At 42.3% G+C, this 26,143-nt stretch overlaps 1 protein-coding gene across 2 annotated transcripts in view; it reads left to right on the top strand.

The window, feature by feature from the left end:
* Positions 1-26,143, top strand: part of LOC134540714 (cyclic nucleotide-gated cation channel subunit A) — a 153,298-nt gene that overhangs the window by 88,612 nt on the left and 38,543 nt on the right. For both annotated transcript variants that reach the window (XM_063383599.1, XM_063383600.1), the window contains 2 exons: positions 4,743-4,820; positions 18,831-18,983. In XM_063383599.1, the coding sequence (XP_063239669.1) occupies positions 4,743-4,820; positions 18,831-18,983 (231 nt within the window). The remainder of the gene's footprint in view (positions 1-4,742; positions 4,821-18,830; positions 18,984-26,143) is intronic.

The raw sequence follows: 26,143 nt of genomic DNA, 5'->3' as shown, positions 1-26,143 counted from the left end.
CACTCTTGTACAAAGAGATTCCAATGGGGAGGGGCTCCATTCTGTTGCCAAATAAAGTTTACAATTTCACCCTCTGCTAATTACACTCAGGAGTCGTCATTTTGTCGTAGATGGCGCTGCGAGCGAGAAAACAACAAAGCAGTGCTCGCGCATCCGCTTATCTAAAACTGTTTGAGTTACTCTTTGATTGTGACCTTGAACCAACACACTACACCTCTTACAGTGGATACTATTGAAATTTACAACTGGGAAATTATTTTATGGACATACCATATTCCTCGACAACCGTTTCGCGTAAAGATATCCTTTCAAAACACTGTAGTTCTTAAGAGTTATGGTTAGGGACATGGAAAATTCGCGGATATATTTCGCGATAGGCTAGAATCCAAATACGTTTGCCGTTTTGCTGCATCGGTGATTGGACAACTTTTTACCTTTAGGACTCGGGGCCAATGAAAAAAAAAAAAAAACCTTCAACAAACGAAGTATCGAATCACGAGCATCTTAGTTAACACTTGTCACGAGTCAGTAGCCAATGAGCCGATGGAATTTTCCAGAGTGCATAGAAGATCATGGAGTATATCCTGTATGTCGTTGAAATCGCGAAATTTTCAGGTATCTGGTTATTGATGAAACGTAGGGACTGGCACAATTCCTCCAGTATGGACTCCATGATCCTGTGCACACTCGGGAAAACCTCACCTGTTCATTGGCTGCTGACTCGTGAGGCGTCTCTACTGGGTGACTCGTGATTGACGGTCTCTCATGAGTATAGACCGGAAAAATTCGCGTATTCATTTCACGACAGCCTGAAATTCATATAGTTACACCTCAGCGCTGCCTCTGCTATTGGCTCACAACTCCCCTGGACGACTCCGGGCCAGTGAGACACACTCGACCGAAGCTGTGTCAGAATCACAGGCCGCTGCGTTGGGACACCTTCGCAAGACAGCAGCCAATGAGAGGGCGACATTTGAACGAGTGTACGTAGAACTATAAAGTTCATCCTAGAGGTCATTGAACCCGCGAATTTTTCCGGTCCCTACTAATTGGTCTACAGTCCTCCAGATTAACAGCGAACATGGCGGCAAGAAAAGCACAAATGTGTAAAATTATTTTAATTCTAGCATGACACGAAAATAATCCGCGGGTTTTTTCCGAAGCTCTGTCGCTCAGCAGAACCGCCGGCCGGGTCGCTGCAGTCATCCAACATGACGCGAAGAAAAAAAAATTCCTGCCCCGACGTATATCATCCTCCAGCAAAGAAGACCGTCCCCCCTCCATTTTGTTAATCTGATCCTAACGCATCCCGACCTCTAACCTGATTTCCCCATAAAAAAAAGAGGAGGGGAGGATGATGGTAGAAGGGCGGGGTTGATAGATTACGGCGACATAAAAAAAAGGTCCGCTCAATAATGGGTCTTTTTCTGCGTGGCGTTGTCGTCTTGCGCCCGAAATTTGAAGCGAGAAACTATACAGAAAAATTTTTTTCACTTACTTTCCAAAAGATTCCTTTGAAAACCCGTTGCTACGAAATAGTGTGTAAAACTAAAGATATATATTGTAACTTTTTACAACACATGGCTCGTTATTCGAGATAATATTGATTATTTTAAAAGAAAAAATGTCGCGTAATTTTATATTTTAATTGATGTTTCATTAAAGCATTTTTTTTTTAAAACCACGGAGAAGATAATCGAATATTCAATATTTTCATTTTATTTTGTTTTATTATGCTCATTAATGCGAGAAGTTGATACTGGAAAGTAGGGACCGGAATATTCGCGAATTCAGTGACCTACAGGTTAGACTCCAAGATCCTCTATGCACTCGGACAAATTACATCTGCTCATTGGCTACTGACTCGTGACAACTATTAACTAAAATGCTTTTGATTCGATACTTATTTCGTTGAGGATTATTCATTGGCTGAGAGTCCTTCAGACAACCTGTAATCCAATCACTGAAGCAGCAAAAAGTTAAACACATTTGGATTCTAGCCTATTGCGAAATGAAACCGCGAATTTTTCCGGTCTCAACTGGAAAGCTATCCAGGGAACGGTTTACAAATAACTTTAACTATTGGATTTCCGGTATAAGAATGCGAACCCAATATAACTGCGTATACTATTTTGTAATGACACATTTGTTTTTCATGTAAATTTAATCTCACATGAATATTAATGTTCCATCTAGAAAAAAAAGTGTACAGTGTAAATAACAAAATGGTTTAGATGAAATTATTCCTTTATTAATAGAAACCTGAAAAATTCGCGGGTTCATTTCGTGTTATGCTGAAATTCAAATAATTATACCTTAGTGCTGCTTCTGTCATTGGTTCACTGTTAATCTGGAGGACTGAGGGCCAATTAGAGACCCTCACTCATAGAAGTGTCGAATCACAGGCCACCCAGTCGAGACGACTCACAAGTCAGCAGCCAATGAACAGGTGGCATTTGCCCGAGTGTGTAGAGGATATTGGAGTCTATCCTGGAGGTCATTGAACCCGCGAATTTTTCCTGTCTCTATTTATAAACCTTCACTGCTGGTACACGAATTTATAATTCACTTTATTTCGCCTTTGTTTTGTAGGTGCGATCGGCGTGAACGAGCACGTATTTGTTAAAACTTTGTTACAAACATGTTTAAATATTAATTTTGTCATTACATTTATTGATACCAGTAAAATATAATATGAAAATTTTTTTGCGAGTTTTTAAATCAATTAAATGTTTCATCAAAATGCCGACGTGTATTCTAACAAGAAGGACGCGAGAAGTACACAGATTAGTTTACTTGCGTACTTGCATACTTCACTTCCAGTTACGACAGCCCTTATGATGTCGCTTTAAGGGACTAAGTACTAATATACTTATGGCGAATACTTAAGGCAGAGACTGGAGCCGCTACTATCGTGGAGTCAAACATTACAACTTCTGCAGCTCTTTTATTGTCCTTGGTTTCCATACTTGAACACTTAATTTATTTTAATTTTTAGTAATAATTTTTATTCATACAATATAGGCTAATAAATAAACAAAATTATACAAATATGACATATCCCCTCAATTTGATTGAGGAAATTTCAAGGTGCAAAGAAATTCATAGAGAAGGCATAAAATTCGCGTTTTCAATGACCTATCGATAGGGCCATGAAAATTTCGCTAAAAGATCCCGAGAGAAGCTGGAAGTTAAAACACTGCAGCATCGTCTGTGTTTCGTGATCGGGTGAGTTACTTTGAGGTGCATGTCGATTGTTACAACAACCAATCACACTAATTCAGTGTGGAAGCAAACTCGTCCTTAGTGGCTCGTGCAAACAAGGCAACAACTTCTCTCGCAGACGGCCGCCAATCACAAGGAAGAAACTGCTGGTGTGGGTATACCTTGTTGCAGTCTAGTAGGCGTTCAGATTTTTTCGCGAAAATTTCCTGCCCCTACCTATAGGATAGATTACATGATCCTCTATGCACTCGAGCGGATTGATTCGATACTTCGCTTGTTGAAGGTTTTTCATTGGGCCAAAGTCCTTCAGATAAACTGTGGCCCAATCGATGAAGCAGCTAAAAAGGTAAATGTATTTGGACTCTAACCTATCGCGAAATGACTTCCTGAATTGTCTAGCTCTCTATAAATTCACAATAGAAGCGTTATTATATAAATGAGACCTGAAATATTGGCTTTAGTTTCTGGAGCCAGACTGAACTCCACTAACATGTGCGTAACCAAGACAATAGTGTGTGTTCATTGGCCGCTTCCACAGTTATCTTCCTCTCCTGGTCGCACTTGATTCGGTAATATGATATTTAGGTGTTTGTCAGTGGTTTATAGTTCTTCAGGGCTTTATCAAGTAGCCTGTGCTCCAGTGAGAAGGCGTATATGCAGTCGAGGCTGTCTGATAACAACGCGAATCATACATGTCCACTGATGCAGGTTGAACAATTCCACTGCATCTTTGGTTGTATCTCCGTATGTTTGTTTCTGAGTGTGAAATTAATTTGAGATTGAAGTAGCTTGGCTTCCGGGTTGTAGCCGCGTCCTTGGCGAATAATCCAACCGACGTTTCTGGTCGACATTTGAAGTCGCCATCATCAGGGAGCAGTTACCTACTGTTACTCTCTTCTCATTGGCTTCTGAAACCATTTGTCGGATTTACATCCACGCGTCCTCAAGGTTTCTGTGTAATTGGTCCTCTGAACGTGTGGTGCAATGCAAGTGTGTGTGTGACCAGTAGGTAACTGCTCCCTGATGATGGCGACTGCAATGTCGACCAGAAACGTCGGTGAATTACTCGCCTAGGACACGCGGCTACAACCCGGAAGCCAAGCTACTCCAGACAATGGCCGTGAAAGCCTGCGAACATTATTATAATTAGGGACTGGAAAAATTCGCGCTTTGGATGACCTCTAGGATAGAATCCACAATCCCCTACACACTCGGGCAAATGCCACCTGCTCATTGGCTACTGACTCGCGACACCTGTCAACTGGGACGCTTGCGATTCGATACTTTTTTTGGTTGAAGGGTTTTTCATTGGTTCAAAGTCCTTCAGGTAAACTGTGAGCCAGTCAGAGAAGCAATATAAAGATACAGTTGTTTTGATTCTGTCATTTCGTGAAATGAACCCGCGAATTTTTCCGGTCTCTGATTACAATGAGAGGTTGTCGGCTGCCTAGAGGCCAGCAGGGAGACACGGGCCGGGGGTGTTGTCCTGGTGCTCCCAGCCTCGACTGTTGTTGCAGATGTCGCGGTCCGCGGAGCAGGCGTCCATCCCGGCCAGGCTGAGGACCGGCCTCCGGAGGTTCTCGTCCACCCTCAGGGTGAGTGGCTCCCGGCTGCCTGCTGCTGATACTGCTGATACTGATACTGCTGCTACTACTGATACTACTGCTGCTACTGCTGCTACTGCTGCTGATACTACTGCTACTGCTGATACTGCTGATACTGCTACTATTACTATTACTGATACTGCTCCTACTGCTGATACTGCTGCTGCTACTTCTACTGATACTAACACTGCTGCTGATACTGCTGATACTGATACTGCTGCTACTACTGATACTACTGCTGCTACTGCTGCTACTGCTGCTGATACTACTGCTACTGCTGATACTGCTGATACTGCTACTATTACTATTACTGATACTGCTCCTACTGCTGATACTGCTGCTGCTACTGCTACTGATACTAACACTGCTGCTGATACTGTTGCTGATACTGCTGCTACTGCTGATACTGCTGCTAGTACTGATACTGCTGCTACTGATACTGCTGATACTGATACTGCTTTTACTAATGCTGATACTGCTGATACTGCTGATGATACTGCTATTAGTACTACTACTGCTGCTACTGATACTGCTACTACTGCTCTTACTACTGCTGATAGTGCTGCTACTAATGCTACATATACTGCTACTATTACTGCTACTGCTGCTACTACTGATACTACTGCTGCTACTACTGCTACTACTACTGATACTGCTGCTACTACTGATACTACTGCTGCTGATACTGCTACTACTGCTGATAGTGTTGCTACTACTGATACTGCTAATACTACTGCTACTACTGCTGATACTGATGCTACTACTGCTGCTACTACTGCTGATACTGCTGATACTGATACTGCTGCTGATACTTCTGCTGATACTGCTGCTACTACTGATACTACTGCTGCTTCTACTGATACTACTGCTGCTACTACTGATACTGCTACCACTAATACTTCTACTGTTACTGCTTCTAATAATACCTCTACTTCTATTAACATTGCTGCTACTGATTCTAACTGATACTGCTTTTATTAATACTTCTACTGATACTACTGCTATGGCAAGTTCTACTACTTCAGCTACTAATATTACTACTGCTACTTATACATCTACTACTACTATAACAAATTCTAATCCTTCTACTGTTTATACTGCTTATATTTTATATTTTAAAACATTTTAATTTTTTTTGATACCGTCTGTTAATTATAACACAGCTATACATATACCTACATGTTCTGGAATCACATGAAACATATGGTCGAGTAATTAACTGAGGTTCACACAGCCAATTATAAGAGAGGCCCCAACATGGTTTGGCTGATTTAAAAGCCAGTGGCAAGGAAGCTCTTCCATGATTGGCTAAACACATGAGCAAATAGGAAGAAGGTCTCTCGTGATTCGCTGCCTGAAGAAAACCCCTCGCAGTATGTATACAAATTGAGTCTGAAATCCACCGACAAATTTCGACTGCAGGTTCATTACGACAAAATAAGTTGACAACTTCTATACAACTTATGGTATAAAGTGCTCTATAAGGCTGGCGTACGTCTTTGAAGGCGTAAAGATGTTTTCAACTTATTTTGTCGTAATGAACTTGCAACCAAAGTTTGTCGGTCGAATTTAGATGTATTCTTAGAGGCAGACATTTTTCGTGAACAAATCTGACCGCCTTCTAGACTGCAACAAGGTATACCCGCACCAGCGGTTTCTTCCTTGTGATTGACGGCCGTCTGCGAGAGAAGTCGTTGCCTTGTTTGACCTGAGCCACTCATGACGAGTTTGCTTCTTCACTGGGTTACTGTGATTGGTGTTTGAACAATTGACATGCTCCTGGGAGAAATTCACCCAATCATGAAGCATAGACGATGCTGCAGTATTTTAATTTATAACTAGTCTCGGAATCCTTACGCGATATTTGGCATGGACCTATTGTTCTGTATATAGTATTATAGATCACATGCGTCCTAAGCTTTACTTGGGTTTATTGGCCAGTCGTGGCAATGGCGAAACCCCATTGGTCGCCTTAGCTTGAAGCTAGCTGAAATGTGCCAGGGAATATCCTGGGGTTCACTCTACGGGGATCAATTACATGCATTCAAGCAAGCAGGAGGGGCAGGCATTTTTCGCGAACAAAATCTGAACGCCTATTAGACTGCAACAAGGTATACGCAAACCAGCGGTTTCTTCCTTGTTATTGGCGACTACCTGCGATAGAAGCCATTGCCTTATTCGACCGGGCCACTCAGGATGAATTTTCCTTTCGCACTGAATTATTTTGATTGGTGTTGTGACACTCCACGTATGCCTGAAAGAAACTTACCCAATCACTGAACACAGAGGATGCTATAGGGTTTTAACTTTCAGCTAGACTCGGAATTTTTTTCGTGAAAAATGCATACCTATACACCGGAAACTTTCGCGGGTTCAATAACCTCCAGGATAGACTCCAATGTCCTCTAAACACTCGGGGCAAATGCCAACTGTTCATTGGCTGCTGACTTGTGAGTCGTCTCGACTGGGTGGCCTGTGATTCGACACTTCTATGAGTGAGGGTCTCTAATTGGCCCTCAGTCCTCCAGATTAACAGTGGACCAATGACAGAAGCAGCACTAAGGTATAATTATTTGAATTTTAGCATAACACGAAATTAATCCCGTGAATTTTTCAGGTCTCTATGCATGCCCCTAGCAAGCAGGTTTCTCTGGACAAGGAGAAAAAAGGTCCAGGTAGGAAGAGTCGGGCGGGGCAGAAAGATCCAGCCATGTTTGGGCTCCTGGGTTTGTGCCCACAGAGGGGCGTTCATGCCCGGGAGCTCAGGCATACCTTCGGCGCCCAGAACCAACGAGGAGTTCTCGCTCCCTATCACGTGACAAGCTCCGTGTCGGCTCGCCTGGCAGGCAGGCAACCTGCGAAGCCCCCGAGTGTGACGGGAAGTATGCCGTCAAGGGGCTAAGCAGCCACGTGTCGGGGAGGAAGGGAGAACTTTGAGGACAGGCAAACGGTGGGCGTCATTTGACCTAAATTTCATATCTCCTAAACGTCACTTGACCTAAAATTTAAAATAAGCCTTCAGTCATTTGACCTAAAAGTCATTTGCCCTAAAAGTCATATCTCCTAAACGTCACTTGACCTAAAAATCACTTGGCCTAAAAGTCAGTTGCCCTAAAAGTCATTCGACCTAACAGGCATTCAGCCGAAATTCATTTTAGGTCTAATGACTTTAGGGCAAGTGGAGTGTACTCCAGGCAAATACACATCTGCAACACATTTACAAAAAGAAAAGGGGGGGGGGGGGGGTTTGTCTGTAAAGTCGGTTTACGGACGATAATTTTACGTGACAACGTCATAACAAAACATTGATGAAATATTGCATACTTTTTTTTTAATTTTCAAATATTATTTTCCAGTTTTTGCTAATTTAATTTAATTAATTTGTTTTAAATATAATCACAGATAATTAGTTAAAAAAAGCCCGCCTTAACCTGTTTGATATTATAGAAGATTTTCTCGCGCACGGTGATTGGCCGGTTCTTGCACGCTCGGCTCAGGCGGAACGTGACAATGAGCCATGCTTTTTCGTTCGTGCTGTCCGGCTTTCATAAATTTATAAGACGTTGTCACGTCAAAAAACAAAACGTTACAGTGTAAGGACACGCTGTTTCCTACAAAATAATGGACCTATTTTTTTTTTTTTTTAAGTTCAATCTGTTCTATAGTCTCTGAAAGGCAGCCCTTGGCCAATGTGCTTCCTCGTCTGTTCTCTCTCCCCGCCAATCCACGGGCTTCCACTCCGGGCACGTCTTGTATAACGAATCCCGGGCACGGAACACAGGAAGAGCCGCAGCAATGAAAGTCGCGGGCTTGCGGAATGAAAGGAGAAAAACCGTTTGGCCCGATTCAGAAGCTGGAGAGGAAGATGCTTAAGGAGGGGTGGGGGGGGGGGGAGAGAGATTCCCTCCGAGAATAAAGTGCACTTGTGACGTCACAAAACTCTTGTTAGGGACCCCGGGATAAAGCCGCGATCACAATAAAGTAGACCGCGAACACTTGAGGCAGTTGGACTTGCGGAGAGACAAGTTGAGCTTCAAAGCTTTTTAAACTGACGTTCTGCTTTTATTTAGATTTAAATAAAGTCCTTAGAATTGCTCTCACGAACAAAGTTGCAGCAAAATTACGAAAATAAATCTTATTTGTGGAAGTTGATAGGAAGATACGCAGGCCGATAGGGCACACAGCAGCTGTACCAACTTCAGACCATAACTATTTATTACTGATGTGTAGGGACCGGAAAAATTCGCGAATTCAGTGACCTACAGGATAGACTCCAAGATCCTCTATGCACTCGGACAAATTACATCTGCTCCTTGGCTACTGACTCGTGACACCGATAACTAGAATGTTTTTTTTGATTCGATACTTCTTTCGTTGAGGATTATTCATTGGCTGTGATTCCTTCAGACAACCTGTGGTCCAATCACTGAAGCAGCGAAAGGTTAAACACATTCGGATTGTAGCATATCGCGAAATGAAACCACGAATATTTCCGGTCTTTACTGATATGTAATCATCTCAGCTCTCGTTGTACGGCATTTGGCAGGAGTGATTATTTCGTGAATGGAACGGAATTCGAGCGAACGGAAATGTGTAACCACGGTGCCGAAGTTTTCAAGATGGCGGACCCACGTGTAGCGACATAAACTCGTGTTTACATTCTCTTTCGAAACATTAGGGGACATACCAAACGTATTGGTGTGCCAAATAACACATCATGACAGTGAAACTACCTTGGAATATATTTCGTTAACTTAAATAGTTTTAGTAAAAATAATTACAAGTTTGAAAATACTTAAAAAAAAAACTGGCATTAGAATGATAATAATACATATTCTCCTTGCAAGACACCTACAAGCTCGGTAGAGCCCGCTTATACATCGCAGGGGCGAATTTTAAGCGTGGTTTAGTTCTCATTGCCGGGAAAATAATTTACCTTTTTAATAACATAATAATATAATATTATGTATTTATAATGTTGAATCAGCTCAATAATGTTAAAGTTTGTTTGTATGAAGTATTTACAGACTGATAGCAGTCGTTCGTTTAAGCAAAAACAAATATACAAACATATACTTAGAGTTGTTATACTTGTTTTGAAATGTTTCGGGTTAATATTCTAGTAATGAGATAGAATCATAACTTATAATGTGTGCGGAAACTTTTTAGTATTAACTGTTTGGCGAATTTGATCGATGTGGGCAGTAATTTAATATAATTCTTGGTCGAAAATCAGGTACAAAGATTGGCTGAAGGATTTTTTTTTTTTTTTGCTTTTATCGGAACCGGTTCAACCAGTTTTTTTTTTTAAATCGGTCTGTTTAGTGTTGACATCCGCGCGTAATAGTGGCCAGCAACGTTCACGATTCAGGCAGCGAATTGTAGCGGCGGGCGCAGAAACTGTGCGTGTGGTTCGCTTCCAGAAATATTTTGTGATTGAAAAAGCGATGATTTTGTTTATCAGTTTATCTCTTCACGCGTTTTCGGAGTTATTTTTTTTAGACGTGAAACACCCAGTGCAGATTCTCGAAAGCATTTAAGGGACTTACATTACACCTTTATCTTCATTTCTCCGCCGTGTAATGTCACGGTCGCCGCTCGATGCACTGGGAGAAGACTGCGCGCCAGTCCAGAGGAAACACCGCGCTAGAAGCACCAGCCAGTCCCGCCTCGCCGACACAGATAACATCCCTGACGAGGTGGGGAAAATTAACCACTGCTCCCGTACTGGCTCCATCGATTCTGTAGCTCCCTTGTGGTTTTGTTATTCAACTGATAAATGCTTGTTTTTTTTTAAACTCCACGGCTTGGCCCGTCGCAGGGAACTACTTTCACGGACACCCTGTATGTCCCGCCGGACAGTAAACACTCACTTCCAGGCTCGCCGCGAGAGAGTGGCCAGGAGGTCGGGGCGTGAAAGGGGAGGGGGGGGTGAGCTGTCCTCGGGAATTTGCAGATCTCCGACGGATGGGGGAGCATCCGAAATCAATACGGCCAGCGACACACACGCCGTGTGACCTCGAGAACTCTCATCTTCCCCCCCCCCCCCCACACCCCTCCTTTCACCACGGTCTCTTCTTCCTGAAAGACGTGATGTCTTGGTCCCCTCTGAGAGAGTGTGGTCAACGACCTCCGCACACACACGCCCGTGATGGTTAATCTTGCGGTACCCCCTGTAGATCACGATTAGAGGCCGGATATACCCCGCAGTCCTCTTGTACACTCGGGCCAATGTCATGTGTTCACTGGCTGCCTGAATGGTGAGACGGTGATTCGGTGATTCCTCAGTCGAGGGTTTCTCGTCGGCCAGGTGTAAACTGAGTGCCAATAGCTAGAGACCGGAAAAATTCGCGGTATAATTTCGCGATATACTGGAATCCAAATGTGTTTAACCTTTTGCTGCTTCAGTGATTGGACCACAGGTTGTCTGAAGGAATCAGAGCCAATGAATAATCCTCAACTAAAGGAGTATCGAATCAAAAGCATCCTAGTTAACAGTTGTCACGAGTCAGTAGCCAATGAGCAGATGTAATTTGTCCGAGTGCATAGAGGATCTTGGAGTCTATCCTGTAGGTCATTGACCTCGCGAATTTTTCCGGTCCCTACCGATAGCTGATATTACTTCTAGGTATAAATATTTTAATTTTATCCTGTTGCGAAACAAAACCATGAATTTTTCCCGTGAATGTGCTACAGTGTTCCAACTTTCAGCTGATCTAGGAATCTTTTCGCGAATTATGCATGCCCCTAGCGATTGTGTTTTCATAAACACAGAAAAATTCGAGGATTCATTTCGTGATATTTTAAAATTCAAGTAACTATACCTTTATGCTCCTTCAGCTAGTAGGTCAATGTTAATCTGGAGGATTTTGGGGTCAATTAGAGACAGTCAGAGAAGTATATAATCACGAGTCACCCGGTAGAGACGCCTCACGAGTCAGCAGCCAATGAACAGGCGAGGTTTGCCCGAGTGTGCAGAGGATCCTGGAGTCCATCCTGGAGGTCAATGAACCCGAGAATTTTTTTATTCCCTAATTTGGATTGTTCCACACTCCATGAATGAATATAAGTACGGACTGGAACAATTCTAGGGTTCAGTGACCTCCAGGATACACGTCACATTGTTCATTGTCTGCTGATTTGTGAGGCGTCTATAGTGATTAGATACTACTTTGATTGATGGTCTCTAACTGGTAGAGACCGGAAAAATTCGCGGATTCATTTCACGATATTATAGAATCTAAACAACTGTACCTTTATTTTGCATCTCTGATTAGCTCACAGTTTATCAGAAGGACTTTGAGCCAGTGAAAAACCTTCAACCAAAAAAGTATCGAACCGCAAGCGTCCCAGTTAACAAGTGTCACGAGTCAATAGCCAATGAGCAGGTGGCGTTTGCCTGAGTGTGTAGGGGATTGTGGATTCTATCCTAGAGGTCATCCAAAGCGCGAATTTTTCCAGACTCTACTAACTGGCAAAGACCAGAAAAAATCATCCGTTTCAGATCTCTGTAGGCTAGAATCCAAATGCATTTAACGTTTTGCTGCTTTTAAATGATTGGACCACAGTTTGTCTGAAGAACTACGAACCAATGAATATGCCTACTACGAAAGAAGTATCGAATCACGAGCATCTCAGTTAACAGGTGCCAATGAACCAATGAGAAAGGTGTAATTTTTTCCGAATACCTACAGGATCATGGAGTCTATCCTGGAACTCATTAAAACTGCGATTCTTTTTTTCCAGTCCCTACTACTTGACCTCACAGTTCTCTAGATTAACAGTGAGTCAAAATACAAGGAGCGTGGAGGTATAATTAACGTATCACAAAATAATGTTCGCAGGCTTTCACGGACATTGTCTGAAGTAGGCTTGGCTTCTGGGTTTTAGCCGCGTCCTTGGCGAATAATACAACCGACGTTTCGGTCGACATTGCAGTCTCTATCATCAGGGAGCAGTTACCTACTGACTAGGTAACTGCTCCCTGATGATGGCGACTGCAATGTCGACCGAAACGTTGGGTGAAATATTCGCCTAGGACGCGACTACAACCCAGGAGCCAAGCCACTTCAAAGTATCACAAAGATGAATACCGTAGAGACCTCTAGGATAGAATCCACAATCCCCTACACACTCGGGCAAATGCCACCCGCTCATTGGCTACTGATTCGTGACACCTGTCAATTGGGACGCTTGCGAGTCGATACTTTTTTTGGTTGAAGGTTTTTAACTGGCTCAAAGTCCTTCAGATAAAAATTGTGTGCCAATCAGAGGAGCAAAATAAAGGTACAGTTTTTTTGGATTCTATCATATCGTGTAATGAATACACGAATTTTTTTCCGGTCTCTATAGAATACGTGAGTCTCCCCAGTTCGCGAGGCTAAGGCGTGAGTAGCGCACAGAGGCCTGGTGTAGCCTCGTCAGGCCACGCGCGGACGAGACCACGTGAGCAGCAAGTGTGTTTTAAAAGCACTGCCGGAGCCTTGGCGGTGTTTGACAGCAGCGAGACGTATCGAGTGGCGCGCTAATGGCGCGTGGAGGAACCGAGACGCGGGCTTCCTTATCGTCTGTCGACGGATCCATTCATCATGCAGCCGAGCCGTGACGTCAGAAAGCGCCGGCGAAGGGGCCCGCCTCGTCAGGGGCTGTATCTGTGCTGGCGAGGCGGGATGATAAGCGCGACGCTCGCTGGTGCTTCTAGCGGGGTGTCTCCTCTGGACTGGCGCGCAGTCTTCTCCCAGTGCATCGAGCGGCGACCGTGACATCACACGGCGGAGAAGTGAAGATAAAGGTGTAATGCAAAGTCCCTTGAGTGCTTTCAAGAATCTGTACTGATTGTTTTATGCCTAAAAATTACTCTGAAAACACGCGTTTCAGGCATTTTAACGCTTCTAAAAAATACAGTTTAAAAACTTGATCCGAAATTAATAGTACTTTTCGGTCCTCAGCGAACTCTTAAATGCTATTCGTAGATAGGCCCCACTCGGATATCTTGAGTAAGTTTGAAATCGCGTTGTTTTTCCTGAAGCTCTGCGCACCGTGTGTGTGCCCGGGTGGGCGGGGGCCTTAAGGCGCCCCTACCCACCCGTGCACACACACGGCGCGCGGAGCCTCAGGAAATAACTACTCGAGATATCCGAGTGGGGTCTGCTCACGAAAAGCATTTAAAAGTTCCCTGAGGGCTGAAAAGTACTTATTGATTTCGGATTTAAGTTTTTAATAGGTATGTATTTTTAGAACGGTTAAAATTGCTAAAAACGCATGTTTTCAGAGTAATTTTTTAGGCGTAGATTCTTGAAAGCACACAAGGGACCTGCATTACACCCTTTATCTTCATTTCTCCGCCGTGTGATGTTACGGTCGCCGCTCGATGCACTGGGAGAAGACTGCGCGCCAGTCCAGAGGAGACACCGCGCTAGAAGCACCAGCCAGTCCAGCCTCGCTAGCACAGATACGCCCCTGACGAGGCGGGCCCTTTAAAGGGCTGACGGAACTTGGACCTTCCGCGGTCCATGTGCAGCTGACGTCATGGACACGATATTCGCCTGTGTGAAGCATGATGAGTAGGAACGCCTGTATCTGGCTAATACATTTCGTGTCAAGGTATTTCACGGAAAACTCCGTAGCTTTCACCTTGGAGTTATGGCCAGGGACAGGAAAAATTCACGAATTCAACGACCCACAGAATAAACTCCAAGATCCTCTATGCACTCGGACAAATTACATCTGCTCATTGGCTACTGACTCGTGAACAACTGTTAACTAGGATGCTTTTGATTCCATACTTCTTTCGTTGAGGATTATTCATTGGCTGTGATTTCTTCAGACAACCTGTGGTCCAATCACTGAGGCAGCGAAAATTTTAACACATTTGGATTCTAGCCTATCGCGAAATGAAACCGCGAATATTTCCGGTCTCTACCCACTGCTTGATTTTCTATCCTTGTTAATTGGCACTACTTGATTCAATTACTTCTCTCCTAGCTGGGAATCACTGGATTACAGTCGTAGAAGGGCGTGTACGCAGTTCGCACTCCTCCCTGGAGCTGGGCTCGACAGTGGTTCGCCCCTCACCTCGCGCCTGTCCACTCACACAGTCTCGTGCCACTCTCGAGGGGGTCTCTCACACTCTTGGCCGATGTCGCACTTCCCTTCACTCGCGGAACTCTCCGAACTCCGCGGAGGTCGGCGTCGCTGCTTATATTCTCGTCGACCGTCCTTCTAGAACCGACGAGAGCGGCCGTGACGAGTCGCGTCATCCCGGGCCGGACCCGACGCCCGAAACACCCAGAACAGCGCCGCCTATTCACGCCACTCTGCGCGGCGGCCTCTGTAAGCCCGGAATTCCCAGGCCACTAAAAGTGACAATAGTCCTAGGTGGGGAGGTGCTGGGGTAACGGAGGGGGGTGGGGGTTTGTAAACCGGCCAGGCACGCGTGGCATACCTGACGTCAGTGGATGTCGCGTGACGTCAGTGGCCGTGCGTGGCCGCCAGCCAGCTCAGAGCCTGGCGCGCATCGGGTTCGTAACAATACATTCGACTGTAATGGTCTTTAGTGCTTTCCAAGGCTGGTATATGTCTTTGAAGTTGTGGCTGAATGACATTCTTATATAATAGATACAAGTATCGCCTTTATTTTCCACATATTTTTGGTTGGGTTTACTACCTCTGATTATTTCAATGCAATAAATTTGTTATAGCGACAAAATTCTTGGTGGTTGTAGAAGTTCGTTAAGTTAAACATAACCCAGACGCTAAGAGTTCCATCTTAAATACTTGCTCCATTATTCACAATAACAGTGTTGTTCAGCTCTTACTTCAAAGACGTATACTAGCCTTGGGGAGCATTTTAGACCATAAGTTACAAACTTATTTTGTCGAGATAAACCTGCAGTCGAAATTTGTCTGTCGAATTCAGACTCATTCTGTATACAGGACAATCCCCTAAACTAATATTCCGAGACTGGCTGAAATTCCAAACGCTGTAGCGTCGTCTGTGTTTCGTGATTGGTTGAGCTTCTCTCGTGTATTTGTTTCCTGTGGGCCGCCAATCACAAGGAAGATAATACTGTACTGGCTCGAGCACACTTCATTTCAGTCATTACAAACTGATGAAGAGATGGCTTTAGTATTTAAGTAATTTATATATATATATATTGTTATAACTTTGTACCTGTACTTTACTTAAATACTAATTTTTATTTAATTATGTTTTCATTTATTCATGTAACAATGTTATAATTTATACGGTTTTTTGTTTATACATAATATTGAATTTTAAAAATGTTTTGCTCTTTTTAACTTTCATCTTTATATAACTAATGTAAAGTTTCTTAGGTTACATTTTATACATTTATTTCTCAGTTATTATACATTTACTAACTTTTACAAACGTCAAAATACACCGCATGTAATTTGAAGTGACTTGATGCACTCACATACAAGCTTGCTTTCGTGAGTGCTAAATTTCATGGTTAATTAAGCGAATATTGTTAACAAAGTGTAAAAAAAGGGGAAATAATTATATTATTATTATGTTTTTAAATATGGACCAGTATTCAATGTCAATCTCTAAAGTATAATATTTAAAAGCACATATGTAATTTTTATTTGTATGTAGCCTTTTTCCCGCCATGGCGGGAAGCCTTCTTTTCACAGACGAGAGAGCCAAACGTCCGATCGTGCATCTTCGGGGTTTTATTTTTGTTCATTGTAAATAAATATGGGGGGTTTGATAAAAGGATACTAATGGTCAATTAGGTTAGCTACATTATAAATACTTAACAACGTTGCGGACGGTTGATTTGGTTGGGACAGCTACAGTAAAGATACTGTGAAATCATGCAAACTTGGGGGAACTTGGGGTGTGGCTCTCTCGTCTGTGGAAATGAAGGCTTTACCCCGGACAGACAGCGGTTTTCTCGCGCGTGTCGCAGACGAGAGAGAGTCTTGATTTGAGTTTTTGGACATGCGCCATTGCTAAGAACTTTTTCTGTTGAAGAAAAAATAAAAAAATAATAAAAATAATAAAACCCCCCCAAAAAAACACAAAATTAATCAAAAAATTGCTGTTGTCAACAAGGATATAAACACCAAAAAATATTCCGTAACAGGAATATGGTCAACAAAACAAATTAAAAACAAAGAAAAAATGTACTAAGAGAACGAAAAAAAAAACCCACAAATGATGACGACACAGAAATATTGAACAAAAAAAAAATTCAGCACTACGGTTGAAACGAGACAAAAACCACGACAAAACGAAAAGACGAAACGAACACAATAGTTTTGTTGACCATATTCCTGTCACGGAATATTTTGTGGTGTTTATATCCTTGTTGACAACAGCAATTTTTTTTGCTTAATTTTGTGTTTTTTTGCCTTTTTTTTTTTTGGGTTTTATTTATATATTTCTTTATTTTTATTTTTTAGTTTTTCTTCAACAGAAAAAAGTTTTTAGCAATGGCGTATGTCCAAAAACTTACATCAAGTGAACACAATAGTTTTACCCAAAACAGAAACAAGCGACGTTTCGGGAAGTGCTATCTGCACCCGTCCTCAGGCAGAGACGCACACGGTACGGAAACACAGGTGAGAGAGAGAAAGAGAGAGCTTTGAATATATATATATATCTTCTTAATATATATAAATCTCGTGTCACAATGTTTGTCCTCAATGGACTCCTAAACCACTTAACCGATTTCGATGAAAATTGGCATTTAGGTGTAATATTTTCCAACTTGAGAGATAGGATAGTTTTTATTTCGATTAATGGTCTTAATCTTATAATTTTAGAGTTTTCTAATGTGATGTATGTATGAGTTGGCAGAAAATCACCACGGCAACGGCTGTAGCATTGTTGATGCTTCATTCGTCTCCATGGCAACGACTATTTCATTGTTAGTGTAGTCCTCATCACCGTTGAAATTTTGCGGGTACTTTAAATATAAAAAATTGCCCTTTTTTCAAGTATATATATTTTACAGACTTGAAACTTCACAGTAATGTTCCTTATGTTACGCACGATGACATTTTCCGAAAATTGGATCCCATGGGTGGTTAAAACCAGTCAACAGTGGGTACTTTGTCTGTATGAGAACAGGATTTTGCATTGTTCATGTCTTCTGCGTCTACATGGCAACGGGCATCGCGCGGCAGTGGCGTACCCACAAGGAGGGGCATGTATAATGAGCGGCGCAAGAGTGATCTGCCTGTAGACTGCCGTAGCGAAGTACGGGTACATCAGTTGTACGTTGCGTGCACGAGTCGGGAAACCATCGGTGCTATTAATTTTCTCTTCCGGTACATTATACAGCATTGTAATAAATTTTCACTGAATTTTTTTTATTTACCATTACTGTAAATGGGAGATGTGGCTTAATTTTTTTCCATTAGTACCTATAGCCGTGCGAAGCCGGGTTGGGTAGCTAGTATATATATATATATATATATACATATATATACACACACTGTATAGAAGTCGTCAGCCCAAGTTAAAATTTCTAATGCAGTTTTGAGGTAGTTGGTTAATTCACCGCCGCAATCGCCACCACCTCTAGGGCATCGACTTGTGGTGGTCCCTAGCGGACAAGTGTCGAACTCTTCAAACACCCCTTCCCCCTACCGTTGAACGAACTTGAGCTGCAGTGAATGATGGATGAGGGGTGCGGGGAATGACAGCGGGCGACAGCGCTGCGCTCTAACGTGTAAATAACAACTAAGACGATACAGGGCGTTACGGCAGCGCACTGCAGCGGGGGAAGTTCCCAAGCTGCTCATCATACGCTCCTGAAAAACGTAGAGTAAATCCTATCCACTCGCGACTTCTATACAGTATATATATTCAAAGGCCGGAGTCAACCTGGTTTATTGAATTAACCAACTACCTCAAAACCGTATTAGAAATTTTAACCTGGGCTGGCGACTTCTATACCGTATGTATATTCAAAGATGGTACGGAAACACGGGTGAGAGAGAGAGAGAGGTTGTGTGTGTGTGCAGGAGCGCTGGAGGCGGCGCTCCAAGGACTCCCGCCCCCAGGACGGATTCCTGGCCAAGTTCCGCTCGGGGGCGGCGGACGACCCCGGCGGCGGCACGCCCTTCTGCTGGGGGCGGAGCCTGGCCGTGGACCCCACGCTGCCCTTCCACTACCGGGTGAGTCGCGAGTCGCGCGCTGCACGTCTATGTCTTGCAAACTGTTCCACCCACCCGGTGAGCCACCCCCACCCCCCCCCCCAGGGCCCTAACTAGGGGGGGGGGGGGGGGCAAGCGGGGTCATACGCCCCGGGCCGCAAAGCTGTTTGGGGGCCGCCGAAATAGCTTGCATTGTAATTCCTACTACAACTGGTAGGTAACTGGTAAAAAGTTTTTTTAACTTGCATGCCAGGAATGTCTAATCTGATTTACAATATAACGTCTCAACATATTTAATGAACAAGTCTAGTGGATTATACGGACTACTTTATGGACATGGTGGGTTCAGGGGCGTAGCCAGGGGGGGGGGGTTTAGGGGTTCAAACACCCCCCCCCCCCCCTTAGCGCCAAATCATTAATTAGTTTCTTATTAATCACTCAAAAAAATTTCATATTAAAATTAATAAAATTTTTACCATTACAATATTTAAATTTAAGTGCCGATAACTGCTAAAATAGCACTATATTACACCTTAAAATCCAAATTTTTCCCGGGGGAGGACCCCCGGATCCCCCACTTTAATACGGGCGGGGGGGGGGCATGCTTCTTAACACCCCCATACACAAATCCTGGCTACGCCACTGAGTGTGTTCATGCATTGAAGTTACAGTAGCACAGAAACTGTTACATGTAGGTATGGAAAATGCTTAAATAGCACCATTTTTCCGTGGGAGGGCCCCTGGACCCCCGCTTTATTGGTGTGGTATGTGCAAAAAAAGAGGGGGGGGGGCATGAATCCATTCATGCCCCGGGTGCCAGACACTGTAGTTGCGGCCCTGCGCCCCCCCCCCCCCCCCGCTCGCGCATTCTTTCCAAGTTGCGTCTGACGTGTAGAGACCGGAAAAAAATTCTCGGATTCATTTCACGATATGATAGAATCCAAACACAACTGTACATTTATTTTTGCTTCTCCGAACTGGCTCGCAGTTCATCCGAAGGACTTTTGAGCCGGTGGAAAACCATTCAACCAAAAAAAAAGTATCGAACCGCAAGCGTCCCAGTTGACAAGTGTCACGAGTCAATAGCCAATGAGCAGATGTAATTTGTCCGAGTGCAATCGCGTAGGGACACCTGTATTTCGCGAATACGTTTCGTGTCAAGGTGTTTCACAAAATACTGTAGCTTTTCTCCTGTGGTTATTGGCTGAGGTCGGTGAGAGGTGTCGTCCCGCTCTTGACGGGGCCAATGAGAATGTGGTCACCGTACTGCTGCACCCTCACAATTTGCCATGACTAGGGACCGGAAAAATTCGCGAATTCAATGACCTACAGGATAGACTCCAATATCCCCTATGTACTCCGAAAAATTACATCTGCTCATTGGCTACTGACTCGTGACAACTATTAACTAGAATGCTTTTGATTCGATACTTCTTTCGTTGAGGATTATTCATTGGCTGTGATTTCTTCAGACAACCTGTGGTCCAATCACTGAAGCAGCAAAAGGTTAAACACATTTGGATTCTAGCATATCGCGAAATGAAACCGCGAATTTTTCCGGTCTCTAGCCATGACTCTTAGAAAAAGCTACAGTGTTTTGTGAAATACCTTGACACGAAATGAATTCGCGAAATACAGGTGTCCCTATACCAATCGGTAAAGACCGGAAAAATTCGCGGTTTCATTTCGCGATATGCTAGAATCCAAATGTGTTTAACCTATCGCTGCTTCAGTGATTGGACCACAGGTTGTCTGAAGGAATCACAGCCAGTGAATAATCCTCAACGAAAGAAGTATCGAATCAAAAGCATCCTAGTTAACAGTTGTCACGAGTCAGTGGCCAATGAGCAGATGTAATTTGTTCGAGTGCATAGATAATCTTGGAGTCTATCCTGTAGGTCATTGAGTTCGCTAATTTTTCTGGTCACTAGCAATCGTTCGACATTTTGGCCAAAAGTTGCGTCTGACGGGTCACAAAACTCACCCCAAATTTCATCCTTGTAGCTGCATTAGGAACAAAGACAAAAATACCACTTGTATTTTCGGCGAAGATTTGTTTGGTTCTCAAGATCTGCTGGACCGATTTTTATGAAAAAAAAATAATGCAATTTCACGTAGCTTTTTTCCGACCTTATTTTTATAAAAAAGAAGGAGGGGGGTGGTCTGTAAAGTCGGTTTACGGACGATAATTTTTACGTGATAACGTCATAAGATTAAATTGCTGCTTTTAAAAAGCCTGCCTTAATCTGTTTGATATTATAGAAGATTTTCTCGCACGTTGGTTGGCCGGTTCTTGCACGCTCGGCTCAGGTGGAATGTGACAATGAGTCATGCTTTTTCGTGCGTGCAGCTGACGTTCATCGATTTATAAGACGTTATCAGGTCAAAAAAAAATGTTGTAAATATATTCAAGGCAATTCACAAAACAAAATCAAGAACCTAATTCCACGAACGTAACTACCCGAAAAAAAATTAGTTTTCATGATTTTTTTTTCGGTTACTCGCTCACGAGATACAATTACCAGTTTTTTTCTATTAGACAACCGGACGTCTTTCTACAAATTAAAATCTTACACAATAATATTTAATATGTACCTATTACCTTTAAAAATAAATGTTTATAACGTGTGGGGCTATAACGACAGAGCTGTGTGGATCATCCAAATGTGAAAACACGGGAATTAAACTTCTGTTAGAATGTTGTGATGCATTTTTTGACGTGACAACGTCTAATAAATCGATTAACGCCGGCTGCACGCACGAAAAAGTGTCCCACTACGGATGTCCCACTACGGATGTGTCCTATTTGTTCATTGTACGCATGCGTGGCATCTCTCTTCCACTCGATTGGAACGACCATCGATTTGAATTTTCAATCATATTTTCGTCGTTTGAATTATTAATATGATATAATTTAACTATCGTCCACCGATTTTCAGCACAATCGGTACGGTTATTTAAAAGTAATGTTGAATATTCAAATACGTTTTGAACCAACAATGGTGTTTAACATTTACACATAATAATGCAAATTACAACCGGGATCTTTTGCAAAATGTTTTAAAAAATATTGTAACACATTATAAATAAGTTTGGTGTATTTGGAATGCGTATTTGTTATAAAATCGAGTTATAAAAACGAAATAATATTATTCCCCTACCGTGAACAAAATTTATATAAATGTATATATAACATCTGAAACTATTAATTAACAAATATGGCCTCGTGGGTGAGCGATCAGCTGCGCTTTCTTCTATTTGTAAGGTTGTCGGTTCGAATCCCGGCAGGTGCGAATTTTTTTTTGTACTTGTAAAAATAAATACGACGCACGTTACATTTCAAAAGTAATAAATATATTTGAATAATGAATGCAAATGAAAGTAAATTTATTAATTAAATATTTCACTGCTTTGTATCCATACAAAATAGTGATAATTCAATAAAAAATGATTCAATTTTATTCATAAAAGTATGCAGATGTAGATTTTATCATGCAAATATTAGAAAAATTAAAAAAAAATCTTCCTTAAAGAATATAATATTTTTAATGCCTAAATGGTTTGGTTGCAAAAACCTATTACGGCTCAGTCTCAGGCCGAATATGATATTTCCTTTTCTTCTGGATCAATCATTTCATCAATGTTTTGTTATGACGTTGTCACGTTAAACTATCGTCCGTAAACCGACTTTACAGACAACCAATTTTTTTAACAATGTTTTCATAATACCGCAATTATTTTGAAAACATTGTAGACTCGACTTTCCAATGAAAATGTGCAAAGTAAAGCAACTTTAATGTGCTCTGGGTCGGGTGGATATCGTTTCCTCTGTATCGGGTTGTACGTTATTTAGTTATTTATTCGTAGGGACCGGAAAAAATCGCGGGTTCAATGACCTGTAGGATGAACTCCATAGTTCTACGTACACTCGGTCAAATGCCACCCTCTCATTGGCTGCTGTCTTGTGAAATGTTCCAGCGTAGCAGCCTGTGATTCGATAAAGCTTTGGTTGGGTGTTTCTCATTGGCCCAGAGTCATCCAGGTGAGTTGTGAGCCAATAGCAGAGGCAGCACTGAGGTATAACGATTTGTATTTTAGCCTATCGCGAAATGAATTCGCGAAATTTTCCGGTCTCTGTTTATTCGCTCAATGCATAGATACAGAAAATATTTGGCTGTTTCATGCCGTGACATCAATATTGTTACCGCATTTGTTTCTTCTGCTGTCGGCTCGCCGTCGATCTGGAGGATTATATTGGACCAATCAGAGAAGTGTCGAGTCACGAGCGAGCAGCCAATGAGAGAGCGAGGACAGAAGCGCGTGTCGCCAGCACGCGAGCACAATCCTTCCTCCTCCGTCCGCGCCGTCGTTCGAGATGTATCGATACCCCGTGCCACCGTGTGTTTGCACGCGGCCGTCTGTAAGCGGGGCGCAGCGCGCGTCTCCCTATCGATTTATCTCGAGGCCCCGCACCGCGCCTCCATCCACGAGCCCGTTGCAGGAGACACTTCCCCAGATGCGTGTGTACGTGTGTGCGCGCCTTTTCAACTATTGTATTGAAACAAAAATTGATATAAACATATTTATAAAATTAATTATTTATATTTTGTAAAAATATTCGAGATAAAATTTAAATAATGTTAGAAAAAAATTAAAATGCTGAATAATAATGTAATAATTTATAATGAAATAAATCATACATACGGGAACATAACATCGCTTATATAGATACATTTAAGTTTCATAGACACAGTTTCTATAATTAATATTCATAATAAATAAATGTTTATTTTTTTCAAATTTAAAAACCAATGTTTGATATCAATCACTTTGAGTATATGATATGAAAGCACGGTGTAATTTTTTTTTTTGGTGCGTAGCCATTTTTACATCGTTACCAGTTTATTGTTGCACGTTGCACGCGCATCGTAAAAAAAAAAAATTCACTCTCGTGAATTTTTTTTCCCCGCGACGCGCCTGAAGGAGTGTGACCTCGGAACTGCCTTAAGGCTCACCGGGCTGCTGTAAGGTGCTGGCGGATCTTCCGGCCGACTGCGACAGAAGCAGTCCGCGCTGGCGACAGCAGACTGTCGCCCCTTACGAGATGAACGACGAAAAGAACGAGACACGCAGGCGGTGCACATTCATTTTGAAACAGGATCGCTACTAGTCCAGTCATTACGTAGGAAAAAAAAAAATTGGTTGTCTGTAAAGTCGGTTTACGGACGACAGTTTAACGTGACAACGTCATAACAAAACATTGATGAAATTATTGCATACTTTTATGAATAAAATTGAATCATTTTTATTGAATTATCACTATTTTGTATGGACACAAAGAAGGGGTGAAATGAAATCTACAATTTAATTGATGAATTTACTTTTATTTGCATTCATTAATTCAAATATGTTTATTACTTTAACGAAGAGATTATTTTAACTATAACTTTATACATGTTTGCTATTTAACTGTTAATGATAGGACGATGATAGGAAAAGTAGGAAACGAATGGTAGTGTTTAAAGTTTAATGTGCCTCGAAAATGTCAAATCGATGGTTGTTCCAATCGAGTGGAAGAGAGATCGATGCAGCGCAAGCGTACAATGAGCGTAACGGGACACAGCGTAATGGTACAAAGTGCGTTACGGGACACTTTTTCGTGCGTGCAGCCGGCGTTCATCGGTTTATTAGACGTTGTCACGTCAAAAAAAAAAAAGAAGTTCTAAAATACGAGCTGTGTCCGTGAGGGGGGGTGTGTGTGGTTTGCTTAAGAAGTTGTTCTTATCTCGACGCGGGAGAGGTATCGATCCGTCGCCATGGAAACAACTGCGAGGCGCCCGCAGTTTAAGGTCCATCCGGGAGGAGCAGACAGCCAATAATGAAATTTCAACCAATCGAATCTTCGCCAATTAAAAAAAAAGAAAAGAACTTTTGTAATTTACGGGAAGGATAGAAGGTTCATGTCTGGGCCACCTTTGCCCGCCCCCAGCTACACATCTGGGAGATATCTGCTACATTGATCTACACTGTAAAGAAAAGGGGGGTTGTCTGTAAAGTCGGTTTACGAACGATAATTTTACGTGATAACGTCATAAGAAAACATTGATGAAAAATTGCATAGGTACGTTTTAATTTTCAAATATTATTTACAGTTTTTGCAAATTTAATCTAAATAATTAGTTTAAATATAATCACGAACAATTAATTTAAAAGGCCCGCCTTAACCTGTTTGATATTATATGAGATTTTCTCGCACGGTGGTCGGCCGGTTTTTGCACGCTCGCCTCAGGCGGAACGTGACAATGAATGAGTCATGCTTTTTCGTGCGTGCAGCCGGCGTTCATCGATTTATAAGACGTTATCACGTCAAAAATGTAATGTATATCTAACTGAAAAAAAAACAGGTAAATTTACAGATACTTGTATGTATGTTTAGATGAAAGCAACTACATTACTTAAAAAAAAAAAAAGTTCGAAGTAATACTGTATTCGGGTTCTCACCCAGGCATTTATGCTCTGTGTTGTCCCAGTACCTCCAATAGTTGAAGTTATTTGGAAACAGTACCCTGAATAGCTTTCCAGTAGTAACTGCACACGTTATTGAGCACAATAAAAAGAATAAAATGTACAATTGTTTAATATTTGATTATTGTTTCCATAGTTTGAAACAATTTAAAATATATTAAAAAAAAATATATGCGCTAATTTTCGAGAAAAAATTTTCGTATGTGACATATGCAAATGTAACCATGGCCACATGTTGTACAAAGTTATAAAACATCGTTCTATTGGTTTTACAAACTTCATGTTGGTAACTGGTTTCCAAAGGAATCTGTTGTAGAAGTACCGAAACTGTCTGTGCTCTACACCAAGAGACTAAAAAAACTAAAGAGAAGTTGCGTTGTAGGAGGATTTGCGGTGTTTAGACCCTTGGGGAGGGGGGTGGGGGTGAGTCGAGAAGAAGGAGGGGGGGGAGGTAAGTGGTGCCGATAAGACCAGACCTTTTCTACTCCGTCCAACTCTTCTTCCAGATCCGTCCTTCTGTTTCCCGTAACCAACCTGCTCGATATTAATGCATGAAACTTTTGCATCCCGCGTGTCAGTGCCCAGATGTTTTCCCTGTGTCTATGCAGGTTTGCCTGGGCCCATTTTTAGTCTAGAATAGTCAGTGTGGGGAGTTA

The sequence above is a fragment of the Bacillus rossius genome, chromosome 17, assembly GCF_032445375.1.
Source record: "Bacillus rossius redtenbacheri isolate Brsri chromosome 17, Brsri_v3, whole genome shotgun sequence".
NCBI classification, from domain to species: Eukaryota; Metazoa; Arthropoda; class Insecta; order Phasmatodea; family Bacillidae; genus Bacillus; species Bacillus rossius.
This window is presented reverse-complemented; position numbering and strand designations above follow the sequence as displayed.